At 39.2% G+C, this 15319-nt stretch overlaps 1 protein-coding gene across 1 annotated transcript in view; it reads left to right on the top strand.

The window, feature by feature from the left end:
* The window catches only part of CNTNAP5 (contactin associated protein family member 5), a 197340-nt gene extending 194383 nt beyond the window's left edge, over positions 1–2957 (top strand). Inside the window, exons 24-25 of the mRNA XM_041405185.1 lie at positions 1709–1780; positions 2761–2957. Coding sequence (XP_041261119.1) covers positions 1709–1780; positions 2761–2957 — 269 coding nt within the window. The remainder of the gene's footprint in view (positions 1–1708; positions 1781–2760) is intronic.
* Positions 2958–15319: the final 12362 nt, after the last annotated feature.

The raw sequence follows: 15319 nt of genomic DNA, 5'->3' as shown, positions 1-15319 counted from the left end.
AACCTTTGACCTTCTCTTGGGCCTGCTTGAAAGAATCCTACAGGATACAGACTTGATAAGAAGAGTGGTGTGAGGCCCAGAGAGGTTGTAAAGTCTTCATCCTTGGATATACTCAAAACCCAAATGGATACAGTTCTGAAAATCTTGCTCTAATATACTTGGATTTGAGTAGGGGTTTGGTCTAGATGATTTCTAGGGAGCCTTGAGACCTCAGCAGGGTTTCCAACCTCAGTGAATCAAGCTGTAATGCCATCAGTTTTATCTAGGAGGAGGACGATGTCCTGTTGAGGTCTTAGATGAGACCCAGTATTGCTATTCCTTGGCTTCAGAGTGTATTGTGTTCCCTGTGGAGACGGCTCTGCTATTACAGGCCATCTGCTGCACTGTAAAAAACCACCCTCTCCCTGTATCCTGATTTTATTTCTCAAGCAAAATATAATTCCTGGGGCTTGTGGCTCTCGGCCTCCATTCTGAAACTGCTCTTCAACATATGTTCTAGTTTCTTCTCAGTGCTTAAATTCTGGTAACCAAAAAATAGTGGAGTGCTGATTGCATTAGGTGTCAATCTTAAATAATCTTTTAGGCACAAATAACATCTTACATAATTTTTAATTAAAAAATTTAATTTCATACTTTTTCATACATGGTTAATAATTTTTCATTACTCTTTTTGACTAGTGCCATGCACTGGCACCAGTTGTGATTTTTTCTCAGGAAACCTGTTGTAGAACAGATGTAATTTTTTAATTGTCACTGAATTCACTGTCTTCACCTGAGGGATGGAGTAAAAAATATCTCACCAAACTTCCATTATCCAGAAAGTTAACTCATCTTCAGTCTGAAATAATGAATGCTCTCCTCTTCTAGTTTGTGAAAAGAAGAGAGTCACACTATTAATCTTTCACAGCCATCCTAGGGAATAAAATAATTTTATAAATTAAAAAAAACCCCTAAATTACTAGTTTTGATTTATGTAACTCATGTATACTGAAAAATAAAGTGAGATTAATCTACTGATAGTGTACAAAATTATTACCAACTGTGATCTAATTTTGAATTTGGCCGTGGTTGAGCTTATGAGCAGAGACCTGAGATCAGGCTAAACAACCCCCAGATTTCCTTTCCAGTCTAACCTTTTCTATGATGCATTCTATATTTGTGTGTAAAAGTGCATTTTTATTCCCATTCCAGACCCACAAATGTAGTAGATGAGATGTCCCAAGCAGAGACTGCTTCTCTTCATGGGATTGAATTCAAGTTGTATATCTCATCTGCAAGTATAGGTCAGATCTAAGTCTGCCTAGCATCCCTTTCTTTTGGCTTCTTTCTGATATCATTTCTTAGGTAACAACAAAAAAGATAATAATACATCTCTGACTGAGGAAAGCTCCCAAGAGGCTGTTTAGTTAAAATGTCTCTCTGATTCTTCTGATGAACTGAAACAACACTTTCAGCTGTTAGTGTGAAACTTTCTGTTTCCTTTTAAATATGCTCTTAATAGAATTTGCTCCTGAAGGTGTAGAAGAAGATTGTTCTGCAAACTCACTTTATTTTTCATACCCTTCTGGTTCAGTTCTCCAATTCCCCAAATGACATCTTCTGAAAACAGATAGAATTCATGAGAGTAAGAGGACACTTCTGTCTAAGCCACAGGGAAAATGAACAGTGGATACAGAAAATAAGTTCTCTTTTGTTTAACCAACTGCAGATCCTTTTGGGAAGACAGATGAAAGAGAACCTCTCACCAATGCAGTCAGAAGTGATTCAGCTGTGATTGGAGGTAACTTCGTTTTTAAAGACTACATTCAAAACATAATTCTGTCAAGGCAAAAATCTAGGAGACTTTAAATCTGGGCTCCATGAAATCAAGTCCAAGGGGTTTTTTTGTATTCTGGAGCCAGGTGTAGTATCTGCTCGGTTTATTAGCACATATCTGTGTCAAGCTTCCTAGGTAGGCAACTGCATTAGGGATTACTGTGGTCACACATGGATCATGAGGAACTTGAGTTTTCTAAAATACAGCTGAACTCTGTCTGCCTGCCTGCTTGAGCAGGGGATCTGGACAAGATGATCTCCAGATGTTCCAGGTGCTCTCTGATTCCATCTGAGTCTGTTTTCTAAGACCCAGCTAAGTAGCCATTTTTTTTAGACACCACCCTGGTGAATACTTTTCAGAGTATTCACATATCTCATATTTCCTGATCTCTCTCTTTGTTAATCTGGTGGTGTAGTGGAACTCACCAGGTCATATGGAAGTATTTATATACTGGGGAACATTTTCCTCATAATTTCATGTGTGGTTTTAATTTTCTTGTAATGGCCTAGAAGACAATTTATCTCTGTTTGTTTATTTTGTAGCATACCCTGTAGTGAGCTGCCTTTGATAATATCTAGAAGCTATAAACCCAAGTGTACCAGGCTTGTGCAAGGTTCCCAGAGATAACACAGAAGAAAATATGACAGAGGAGAAATTTGTATGAGCAGATCCAGTGTTTAAAAGCAAACACACTGGACTAACTGTATTTCCAGTGAAAGCATAATTTTACAGAAATTAGGTCAATTATATCAATACATGCTCTATTTTTAGAGTTCTTAAGGTGACAGAATAGAAATAAAAACTACCAGAGAGGGTTTGCTAGGAGCATATAGTTGTGTATGGACTGAGATGAACTGATCTATCATACCAGCTACCTGCTGAGGTAACTGAGCCTTTGTATTGGTTTTCACTCTTTCTGTCCTTCCTTTTTCACCCCTTTACAGGTGTAATAGCAGTTGTGATATTCATCATCTTTTGCATCATTGCCATCATGAGCAGATTCCTCTATCAACACAAACAAGCACATCGAAATAGCCAGAAAAAGGAGAAGGAATACCCAGAAAACCTTGAGAGCTCCTTTAAAGCTGACATTGACTTGCAAAACACAGTGAGCGAGTGCAAACGGGAATATTTTATCTGATGGACAATGCAATTTCTTCTTACTCTTCCTCCCCTAACCTCCCTTTCTTTCTTCCTTTCTCCCTTCTTTTTTTTTCTTTTTGAATTTTTTTTTCTTTTTTAAGGCTCATTTTTTGCTAGCTTCTTTTTTCTTTGGAAAAGACCGCCCTGCACAGGAAACACTGAGAACAGTCACAGTGCCTCATTCTCTGCACAAGAACCTGGCAATCACAATTTACTTCTGCAGCTCAAGAGACCTGTTATCCCATCCTACACAAAATAAGATCCACATGCACACCTGGTTTCTGCTGTCAGTTCTTGGATGTTTCAAAGTCTCTACATTTATTTGTTCTTATTTTTTCTTCTGGAGCCATTTAAATCATTACTTTTACACTAGAGCTGGACTATGTGAAGTACAGGTAAAGTAGTTGAACACATAGCTCTGCAGATACTGGGACAGGATAGAGGGAAAGAATGAGATCAAAACAGCTGATTTATTTCACAGGCTCATTTACAACAATCATAAAGAACCAGCCAAATTCTCAAATGTTACTAATTGATCTATTGTCTATTGATTTAAATGGTGTTAAATCAATTTGTACCAGTTGAAAAGCTGATATGACATAAAGGAAAATACAACCGTTCTCATTAAGCTCCTTCCCCCCACCTCCTGTCCTTTTACTGTAACTTTTAGGCTTCTCAGTACTTTTCCAACAATATATGTATCAACAATAAATATCATTCCCATGCACCTCTTTCACCTCCATCTCATAAGGCTGGCTACGTAGACCCAGCATACACTAGTATAACCCTAGCTGAAGCATGGAAAATAGTAGCTTGAATTTCCAAGGGGTTTAGGAAGCTGCTAGGACTTAGGTGCTCTATATTTGTCTGAAATTTTAGAAATGCAGCATATGCCTGTTCATGCCACATGGAGGATTATCACACACTGAGGTTAAACGCTGTTGCCCCTGTGGAAAAGAAAAAGAATATAGATGAGAAAAAAAACCAAAATAGTTTAATCTTAAACATGACTCACACCTTCTGCCAGCTCTTCTAAAAAAAGAAAAAATAAATACTACTACTCAAAGAAACCTCCCAAAACTGTATGAAAGATTGATAGGTATTTCCTGTTTGTAGAAATTGGAACAACTTCTCCAAAACTAAATAGAGAGAGGTCTGAGGTCATGTCTAAAAAGATGAATATTTGATAAACCTTCTTTACAAAGAAGAACCTTAAGGAAACAAAGAGATCCCAAATACTCTACTTCAAATTAATCTTCACCTTTTTTTTAAGTGTTTTGTCCTTTCCTGTTTGGGAACACTACTGAAGAATGAAGTTCTGCCCATTTTACTTGTGCTGCATGGTTACAGTGTGAGGATGAAAAACCTCCTTTTCAATCACAAACATCCTAAGGGTAAGAAATGAAGGAGTCCCAGGCAGTGAGGTTTTGAACACTCTGTTGTGTCCATGTGACGTCTGCCTTTGCAGGGCTTCTAAAGAGGATGTAGAATTTGCTGGTGGTAGAATTCAGCCTAAAGTTAAGGGGAAGAAAAATCTTATTCATTGCAATACTGTTGATTTAATTTGAGACAATTGATTGTGCAGCTAAATCTCCTTCTTTGCCCTACACCCTGTGCAATCATCCTGGGGTTTCCACATGGTGGTCCTTTTTACATAGATTAAAAATTCACGAATTCCAGTATGAGGTAGTAGCCCACAACAAGCTGGAGATGAGCTTACACTTGCAACAGCTGCTGTTTTTCCAGGCAGTCCATTGGAAAGGTATGTAGGTATTTGAGTTTTTTGTTTGAGGTTTTTTTATGAGAGGAGAGAGCAGACAAGGAAGAATAAATAAATAAATGACTGCTTGGATGTAGTAATTCTTTACCACTTCTTTTGGAGCACTCAGGGAAGAGAAAGCAGTCTTGGAGTGACATCATTATGTGAAGAGGAATATGAGGCCAGCCCTATAACCAGAACTCTTCCCTGAGCAATTTTATAAAGCTGTCTATTTTGAAACTAGTTTGGTGCCATTCTTCCTCAGCCACGGTCAGCTGCAGCCATTTTGCCACACACTGGCTCTTTGGGTGACACAATTATTTGACAGCGTGTCTGTGTGATGAGTATTGGAATGATGGATTGAGTAGCTGCGTTCTCTTTATGTTGCTTTATCTTTGGCGGTAAAATCCTGTCAAAGGAATTCTCTTTTCTCTTTCCTTCCTGCAGATCAAGCTGCTTTGTTTGGCATGGCAGAAAGGAGGAATAGGAGAGTTCATGGGCGCCTCTGGCTGTGCTTGAGTCTTCTTTTCTGAAATGGCCTCTGTATGAGACATCTCTGATGTGCTAATGTGCTTAATTGGCTACATGATGAATGGAATAGGAAGGCAAAACACTGAAAATTTAGCTAGGTTGGGGTGCATCTGTAAAAAGAAAGGACTTCGTATGAATGTATGCATTGGTATACAGAGACGTGCATCTATACCTGATGGATGTACTGAGATGGGGAGATTTTTATGCTACAGGGCAGAACAAATGAACACATTTGTATGGACTTCTAAATCAGGATGTCAAAATTATTCTTATTAAAGATAGCTAAAATATACTAAATGAAGTACTCTAAATATAATCTCTTTTTTGGTTTTTGTTTTGTTCTAATGCTTTCTTTAGTGAGGGCATAATTGGATTTCCTTCAATACCAGTTAAAAGCAATTAATTTTTCTTTTCTAAAAGAAATACAGTTTTGAAAAAATCTAGTAGAGCTAAAATTCATTTCCCTTAGTTCAAATTAGAACTTTTTTCCCATCTATTTAAAGCCATTTCTGCTATTTTTGTTAATGTTTCCTTTTAAAGGGGCTGTTTTCCCTTTTCCTTTTAGCTGTCATTCTACATAATATTTTTTTAAGTAAAGCCAGGGGATAATACTTTTTATGCATAAATTTTCAGATTTCATTTCAGTGAAAAACTTGAAACTGTCAAAGAGTTGTTTGGAGGCAGTTTGGGTTTTCTTCCTTTCCCAAGACAAGTTTCATAATAAAAGTAAGGGACTGGTAGAAGGTTACTTTCTCTTTTTTTTTTTCTTGGTGATATGATATGTAACCTTCGAAAATTATTATTGTTAGGCAAGCTGTGAAATTATGAAGTATCTTAGATATGGATTTCAGCACTGCAAGTTCCTGTTTTCCAGAACAGACTTGACCAATAACAGCCATGTTTTTAAAGATATTTAGTCATGCAGTCTGAGCTGGATGCCCAGAAGGACTCTGTGAATGCCAGTGCCTGGCTTTAGAAAACAAAGGAAGGCTGGATGTCAGTTAGCTCACTCCAACTAACTTGGCTGCCACCTGGGTGAAGGATAGCCTTTACAAGGAATTTAGTCTCTTGAGGATGTGGATCAATGCTTAAGTGACTGAACAAAATGAGCATTTTACTCAGATTAGTTTCCGTGTCTGCCTTGCTGTGGAACGTTCTAATATACTACAAGACATTTAAATATCTTAGAAAATTGAGTCCCATTTCTCTTTTGGAAATAAAACTTTAATCTTCAGTAAGTTACCTATGTAATTGGCAGTTAGGATTTCACTTGTTCATATTCACTTCCTAGAGACAGTGTGAGTGTTTGGGTCAATTTTTAAATGTACACTGGTTTTATTTCTTCTTGTTCTTGCCATGGCTCCACACTTATGTTATGTCTGCACTGAAAAAGCCAAATAAAAGACTTATTTTTAACTCATATGGGCTAAGCCAGAATTACCACCTGGGTAAATATAACTGTAAAAATGAGACATACAGAGCTGTGTGGTTATCAGAGAGTGTTCAGTAATGAGATGCCCCTGATATTTAAGTTAAAATGCAACCAGATTACAAAAATAAGATGCTTTCTCTTGGCTTTATTTTAACCTGATCTAGCTAGACTTAACTCATCCTATTTATCAATTGCTCAATTTTTACAGTGTAATTCAAACTCTTATTTTAATGAGATCTTTGTCTATATTAGCATTTAGCTGATCACATATTTCACATGTTGGGTGAGGAGCAATCAATATATCATATTGTTTCACTATGGTGAGGGGTTATGAATCTTTTCCTAATGAAGTCAGTTATTGATTTTGCTGACAATAAGATTGAGTCCAAGACCGATGAAGCACTTGGATATTGCTTTTATCTTTTGGGTTTGTTTCATTTTGCATTTGGTTTTACCAACTGCCTGTTTCAGAACTGTCATTCAGTCTTGTCCAGCCCTGTGGTTGGTGGGGACAGGGCAAATGTCTCAAACATCCTGTAAGATTAAATTAATCACTAGAGATGTGTGTCTTTTTCTCTCCATTGATTATAGAGATAGGGTAGTCTCCTGGCAATAGAGAAGTTACTTCTAGCAGAATTTGCCTATGAATCTGAAATTTACAATAGTTTTGAAGATCCAATAGACACATCTTCACAGGTATTACAAGTGACTTTTTCTTTTTACTGAGGTGACAGCTGGGGTCAAGGACCTTGCATCTAAATTACTCTAAAAATTACTCTGAACATCTCTGCCTAGTAAATGTGTACATCTCCTTGTAGCCAAATACATGAAAATCAAGTTTCAAAGTACAGCTTTGAGCTGGTGACAGTCTGAGCAGTAATATGTGGGGAAATGGATAATTCTCCTTTCAGTCTGTTCTAGATCCAACATTCACTTTTTGCCTCACATGGGAGCTTTGGCAGATAGCATACATGAAGCCAGATCCACACACTTCTGAATCTAAAGCTAACTCAGCCCTCTCAGATGCCTTTCTACATGTGTGGTGTCATTTGAGATGATTACCAGGGTATCTCTGCAGCTTCAGGAACAATACAAGTCTTCTGTCTGTCATATCCTGATATCTGTTAACCCCAAGTAGCTATGTCTGATACTTGCTGGCTTTTCCAATTATCAGTTCCCATCCAGGAACCCTAAGTTCTCAGTGAGATGAATCCCTGAAAAAATAAATCACATTTTCAGAACAAAATCAACCTTCCTTCTATAGGGAAGCCAGTCAGTTGACATGCATGCTCCACTTCAAATTAACAAGAGTTTAGAGTAGGCAGAACTTGACGTCTTTGTGGTCCACCATCTCATGCCATTATTGTCTGTTGCTCTCACCTACACAAAGTTTACCCTAAACAAGACTAGTTTCAAATATTCTTCTGCACTGCTGGTTTTTTCCACAGACACAAAGAAGTTTTTTTTTATTTTATTTTTCGGAAAGCAACACTTTGTAAAAGACCTGAGCAGAGTCTGAGACCTTGTGAGTGCTATTTCAAAGCTTTCATGCAGTTTTTTAATGCCTACTCACCAAATGAGCCAAGTGATATAGTTACACCCCTGCCAAACCAAGGCCCTTATCCAGCATCTTTAGAGGCTGGTGCAAGGCCTCTTCCTTGACTACAGTTAAAGTTGCACCATGCCCTTGAAGTTTTTGGGGTTTTCTTCACAGGTTGCCATCACAGCTTCAAAGCGTGATTTGTTCCCTTGGGTTCTGCAGTTTGCTGCACTTTCTTTCCCAGTGGAAAGTTCTTCATGTCCTCTTTCAGTGTGGGCGGCCCCCTCCTCCCTGCTAGTTTTGTACATGAAATTTCTAAACACATTTTTCTTTGGGTCTGAAGTAGCTTTTTTCTTTGACTGTTTATTTCAAGACATGCATATAGAGAATTTGAATATTTCAGTGTATTGGTGCTTATTTTTGTGATCTTTTGCACTAAGTTACTATGACAAAAACAAAAATTGGGAAAAAAGCACACTTTCTGGTGAACTCTTGTAATTTGTAAGCTCGTTGTTTGTTGTTTGTAATGTGCTGAGTCTACAAGCCGAGCTAAGGAAGGATTAAGGCAACAGTTTGTGTTGACAGTGTCACTCCATATCTAGTTCACCTCTGTTTTCTTCATCGCTCCTTTTTTTTTTTTTTTTTTTTTTTTTTTTTTTTTTTTTTTAACATGTGGAGCTATCACATTGCTGGTAGGAGTCAGAGGAGCTTGTTTCACAATTCAAATTAAGATTATGATTTTTCTCCTGGCAGTCACAGAAACCAAAATGTCAGCTGGGTGTTCAGCCAGAAGGGAGACTGCACTCCATCATGGAAATATAGTCACCTAGAGGTGGTGACATCTAAGGGGAAAAGAGGATATTAGTACTTCAAACTACCATTGTGATGGGGCAGTGAAGGAGGCAAAAGCTCTTGGAAAAGATGCACTGTTTGAAGCCGTGCATGGTAACCATCAGGTGGATGTGAGGCTTTCAGGCATTTTTCAGTGGTAGTTTTTTTTGCCATGGAATGAATTGCTGCTACTTAGTCTGCCAAAACATAGCCTTATTTGTCCTGATGATCTGTAAAGTATGAGAGACATGCTTCAAACACGGGAGAGGATTTCAAAACTCTGGCTGATACCAGATCCAAATCTCCCCAGTTAGATCGCTGGAACTCTCCTGGCTAGCCCAAAGGAGAAGTGGGGATGGTTTCCCTCAATCACAACATTTAATGAAATGTTAGGCACAGCAGGTGATCCAAAGAATGGTGTTTGCCTAGGGACTCTGCACTCCCTGTTTAAGATGCTTATGGCAGCTTTTTTCTAAACTACTGACTGCTGTTCACATTGCAACACTACTTACTTTTTGATATGCTAGTCATAACTCTCTTCAGAAATTTCAATCCCACAGCCCTAAATAGAGTCCATTTGGAACTAATTCTGCATGGGAAATTATTTACTCATTTTTGCATGCCCTTTACAGCTCCTTCTTGTGTCCTTTAGGCACATCCTTTCCTGATGTGTTTTGTCATTGCTGCCAATGCAGTACCTGTATTGTCAAGAAAGAAGAAGGGGTGTTTCTTAGATAAAGCTTAGATACAGCCAGTCACAGCCTCACTTTCCATTCACAACACAGTGGAATTGAAGTTTCAGAAGCTAAGGAGAGCAAGCAGGCGCATTTTTTTATTCAGACATCCAGTCATAAAAATCTCTACTCTGTGATTTTTGCACATTAAATCTGTAGCACAGACCATATCTAAATGATAATGAGAACCTTAACATTGTCGTGCCTGACTGGCTTTGAAACCCGCTTTGTGAAAGCAACAAGAGACAGCTTTAGACCTCGTTGTAATCGTTTAGGTCAATGTTGATACATCACAGATGAATTTAGCCTCATATTGCTCTTGCTTTGATGATCTCCTGCAAACTGGGGCTGACATACATGAATGGACAGGTCAGGACCTCATGTTTGTCATCTCTAACTGCTGTCAACGAGAGCTGCATTAACTGTTGTTTTCTAGCAGAACTAGATAAAATTGGGATAAGGTAATGAACCTCAGCTCCACAAAGCCCATGATATGGCTTAAGTCACCTTCAGGAGTTGCTAAAATTTGTGTTTTGGGAAGGTTGGTCTGTGGGTGGTGTCTTGTCAACCAATTCAGGAGCCAGCACACTAACACTGGAAGGATTGTATGGAATTTTAATGGATAAAGGCGCTCTAAAAAGAAAAAAAAAAGAGCAAAATGGCAGCTGAGATTAAGTATTTGTAATAATAAAAAATTGGTTCTTTCTACAGATGAGCCCTTCATCATTCATTTTACTTTGTTCTACTCAAATTTTATTAAATAAATCTCTCAGAGCTCTGTTCATTTTATTAGCAAAGCAAAAAAAAAAAAAGAACTTTTTTTGATGGTTTGTCCAAGGGTAAAGCAAGAGTCTCTCAGTTACAATAAAAAGCAAAATGGAGATTTAGATTATTCCCCTTTCACTATCTGGTTTTCTAAAGAGAATTCCACAGGACGTTGCCTCAGTCTAAGTCAGTTTTGTAGACAATGTAACATGTCTTAATACCCTGTTAAGGGATTGAAAAAATTTAGCCTTAGCTTCTTTTGTTTTCTATGGTTACTGTTGTACAGAAGAAAGACTTAAACTGTAAGTAATGTATATTTAATAAAAAAAGACCTTTTGTAAGATTTTGTGTCGAAGACAAGTGCCTCCTCTTGTGTTTTTATTTTATCTTCTAGCTGAATGAATATTAAAAAGTACTGAATATGGGAAAACAAATTTTCAGGTATTTACATGTTAACTCCAAGCCAACACACTTCACTGGATGTTACTATTGATTTATTGATTTCAGCTGTGGCTAAAAGTTAATTTCAGAGGAAATCTGGTCATCACCCATATCCCTGACATAACTCATTAGTGCTGGTGGGATCACTAAAAGTCGTGTCTGCAGCTACATCTTGGTTCTGGCTAGAAAACCTGCCTGGTCGCAGCTCTGTAGCTCTGTGCCCACACTCACAGATGTGTGCACACACCTTCTCCCTCCCCAGCCTGCCATGCAGGAGCATCCAGTGTTTTCTGTTCCTTCCATGGGTCCCCTCACACAGCAGCTGCACTGCTGGCTGTCACGGGGGTCACACTCACAGCCTGCTGCCCTCACACCTGTCCCTGGCATGATAAATGGGACATGGCTCAGTCTCAGGGATTCTGTCTTGGCTTTAGGCGTTTGGTCTGATTATTTTTTCCCCTTCCTTGGAAGCTGAACACATAAATCTCTTAGTCTCCTTTGAAAATCACAGTGCTTGATATTATCAACCAAGAACCAGTAAACACTGACTTAGAAAATAGCACATCCTAGGAAGTGCTCTTTCAAGAGTTTCACATGCTTGGATCTGCTGCAATTTTCACCATAAACTTGTGGTACTTACATAATCTGTGTTTCAGTCAGCCAAAGGTTTTCATATTATCAGAGGAGATGTGGGTCCCCTTATCTTAGGAACTGCTCTGTGAGTTTTCTTTTTCCCTTTCATTTCTGGACAGCCTGTGAACCCAAAGGCAGGATTAACACAGGTTTGTAGTCCTGCCTGGAGATGGGCTATCTGGCAGTTCAGCTGTGCAGTGCCTACTTTGGAGTTCTACAGGCAGTGGTGCACGGTGCCCTTCTCGTGGGGCTGATCCAGCCTAGCCCAGGCATCCCAGTCCACAAGCAGCCATGCAGAACACAGGCAGCAAAGCCTTCCTACCCAACAGAACCCTCCTGGTGTCCCCTTGTCCCTGGTGCCTGCAGGAGGTGGGGTTAGGTATCACTTCAAGTAACAATTAATTCTCCATTGAGTTGCTTTACTCAGAAAAAAACATGCAAAACAGAACTATATAAATCTTTCAGACTTTCTTCATAGCTAATATAGTTGGAGCAGTAACCTTATGAAGGTTAGTAAGGACACTATAATCTTCTACAATTTTATTTTTAATCCAGACCTTGAAAATTAAGTTTGCATGGCTTACAGTCTGGAAATGTCAATGTTAATTGACTTCCATTTTTCCGAGTGGAGAATAACTGTTTTCTTTAACACCTTAAGTGGGCGCTTTAGTCTCCCCCATGATTTTAGGGTGGTTTGGGCTTTTTTTGGTATTTTTTTCAATACCTTATGCTGCTTTCTTCCTGAGTTGGAACACGATGAGTTAAAGATATTATTCAGAGGTTACACTAAATAATTGCACTTGTATAATGGGAATGCATATATCTGTTTGGCAGACTGACAAAACTTCATTTATTGCAGTTTATGGCTAGTTAGCAATGTCTGGAAGAGGGGACAAGATATCATTGTGGGTTTTGGTCAAATCTCCTTCTTCCTCAGCACCTGCTCTCCTTTTCTATCATCAGGCAGAACTAAGGAGGAAAAAAAAAAAAAGGCCCCTTTTGCAACTTCCACATGACTAGCAGGTGTTTTATGTTAAAGCTTTATTCCTTCAACCAAAGGCCCAGGGCAAATGTATCCAGGCAAATACCATTAAGTGAATGCTGCTGTGAAAGAAAGGCAGGAGCCCTGCTGGAGTCAGCTGTGGCACTTTTTTGCTTTTTCCCTGCAGTGTAAGTACCAGGCAGCTGCAGTCAGTGCTTATTTTTCCGTACCTGTTGGCTTCCAAGTAACCATAAAAAGCAGCCATACAAGGACATTTCTTTCCCAAACCCCATACCAGCAATGTCTGTATTTATCTCTTCTTAGCTTGAGATAATTTCCCTTCCTTTCTCAAAGCCTAAATTAAATAGCCTTTGCCTCAGTTTAAGCCTATTACAGCTTGTCCTATTGCCCAAGGAATGGGAGGAGCAGCTCAATCCCTTCCTGCCATGCAGCAGCCCTTTTCCTGCTTGACTGTCTTAGCTATCTGTTTAGGCACTCTTCTCTAACAAAATGTTCTCAGGCCTCTGCAGTGATGGGGGCCAAAGCACCCTGCAAACCAAAACACTGATGGGGCATCCATAGTGTGATTTAGGAGGCTGCTACAAATGCTCATACATCAGAAAGAAGGCGCCTGGCACAGACACCAGCTCTGTTTCCTATTACTGCTGCTGCCCAGGATGGAGAAGCACCTCAGCCCCAAATGGTTATGCAAAAATCTTCCTTTATTAGTTTGCCCCATCCTCCTAAAAGGCTTCAAGCTGTTGTGAAGAAAGAAATTGTCTTCCAGCTGGGAGGAGACCATTTAAAAAATGACAGGGAAGAGATTATGTTTGGGTTCTGTTTCCCCCACCAACACTGCCAAGGGTTCAGTAAATATTGCAAAAAGAAAGCTACTGCAGGAGAAAAGGATTTTTTTTTCCAGAGCAGACTGTTGTGCAGGATCCTTACAATGTGATCCAGAGGCTCCTCAACACCATCAAGTTAAAGAAATTGCAGACTAAAAGGGGAGTTCAAAATGACTTCATGTATCTGCTAGAGCAGGTGATGGTCCTGGGATGCGAAACCAAACATATCACTTTGAGACACTACTGTGGAAAAAAAAGATAATCAGTCATTCCTCAAGACCAATATTGGTTTATATGTGCATATACAAATATATATATATATATACTCACCTACCCACCCAATATATATACACACACCAGATAAAATACTTATACCTACATGTACCTATATGTGGGGTATATCTACATATATATTTATATGTGTAAGCCCTCTCTGGCATACATTTCAATTTCTCAGCTATTGAAAAAAAAACCTTGATCACTATTTCCTTGGAGTAAATCCCTTCCTTTAAAGCAAGAGGACTTGAGTTTGCTAAGTCCAAAGAAGTTTGCACTGCTTCTTGCCTCTTATCCCATGTGTGGTATTCAACATCCTAAATCCCACTTGTTGACTGGCACAAAATACCCACAAGGTTGATGCATTTGGGACCACAGCTCACGTGCTGAACTGCTGTCTGCGTGCACAAGGGAAATGAAGGGAAATGCAGGCTCTGCTTTGAATCTCAGTGGCACGTGGGATTAGTGTGGTGTGTGCCTGACAAAACTGAACTTGGGGATACTGAGGACAATTAGTGGATGTATTATGAGCCACTAAAAGCTACAGGAGATAATAAGCCACAATTTGGCCAAAATATAATAATCATGGTGCTTTCAAAAACGTCTCCTTTATATTTGCTTCAGCCCCTCAGAGCTTTGTGAAAATTTTTCTTTGAGTGGGAGCTCCATGAAAAAAATAATAGAAAGGTTCCTGCTGCCATTGGGGCTGGTGGGTCCAGCAGCAAGATAACTTTTTGTAGACAGGGGAACTGTGTTTGAAAGGGAGCCCAGCTGGAGGAGAGCTGCAGAGGCTCAGGAGGCTCCTGAGCTCAGTATTTTTGGGATTTTGAAGGACAATGGGTCTCCCCAGCCCTGCGGGCACTGCTGTTCCACCCCAGCAATGGCAGGCCTGGGTCTGGGGAGTGCCTCCAGAAACTACTTCCCAGGATGGGAAATTGGAAACATTCACAGCAGCACTACATGAATGCACCAAGGAAGTGGTTTCTGGATCTGAATCCATCTCCTAAGTGTATTTTCTGGCTAAGGATTGTTTCAGGCCCAGTCTAGCAATGTTTTCATGTAAACTAAATAGCAGAGGGGTTTGCTATCCTTGTAAGGAATTAATTAGATTTAAATTTGCATTTGATTTGACAGTGCTCTCATAATATACTAAAATCTTTGTAAATGACTTGTGAATATTTTTAAGACATTTATGCTTCTGGAGTCCAAATCTCCATGATGTTTTCTTATGTATTGATAGTCGCCATCTTATGCAAAAAACTGACAACATCTGCTAGTTTCAGACTAGAGCTTTCATTATTGAATGTCTCTTTGTTTCTTTCTTAGTCTAGTACAAGAAAAAGTCTCTAGAGAAATACTATGAAGAGCTTACTTGTCATCACCAAAATACAAAGATACAAGCTTGTCCTTGCCTTCAAACATAAACTACCTTGCATACACTGTGAAAAGAGATCCAGAACCAAGACTAAAAGTACTATTCATCAGCCACAAGAAGTTGGAGCCGAGGAACTTCCAGCTGTGTTCAGAAAGTTACAGTCACTAATTAGTTAATCACACGAATTCAATTCATTTGGGCAAGATCAGTGGGCAG

This window comes from Onychostruthus taczanowskii, unplaced genomic scaffold, assembly GCF_017590055.1.
Source record: "Onychostruthus taczanowskii isolate IOZ18803 unplaced genomic scaffold, ASM1759005v1 scaffold10, whole genome shotgun sequence".
Taxonomy (NCBI): domain Eukaryota; kingdom Metazoa; phylum Chordata; class Aves; order Passeriformes; family Passeridae; genus Onychostruthus; species Onychostruthus taczanowskii.
The sequence above is the reverse complement of the archived record's forward strand: the minus strand, read 5'-3'. Positions and strand labels throughout refer to the sequence as shown.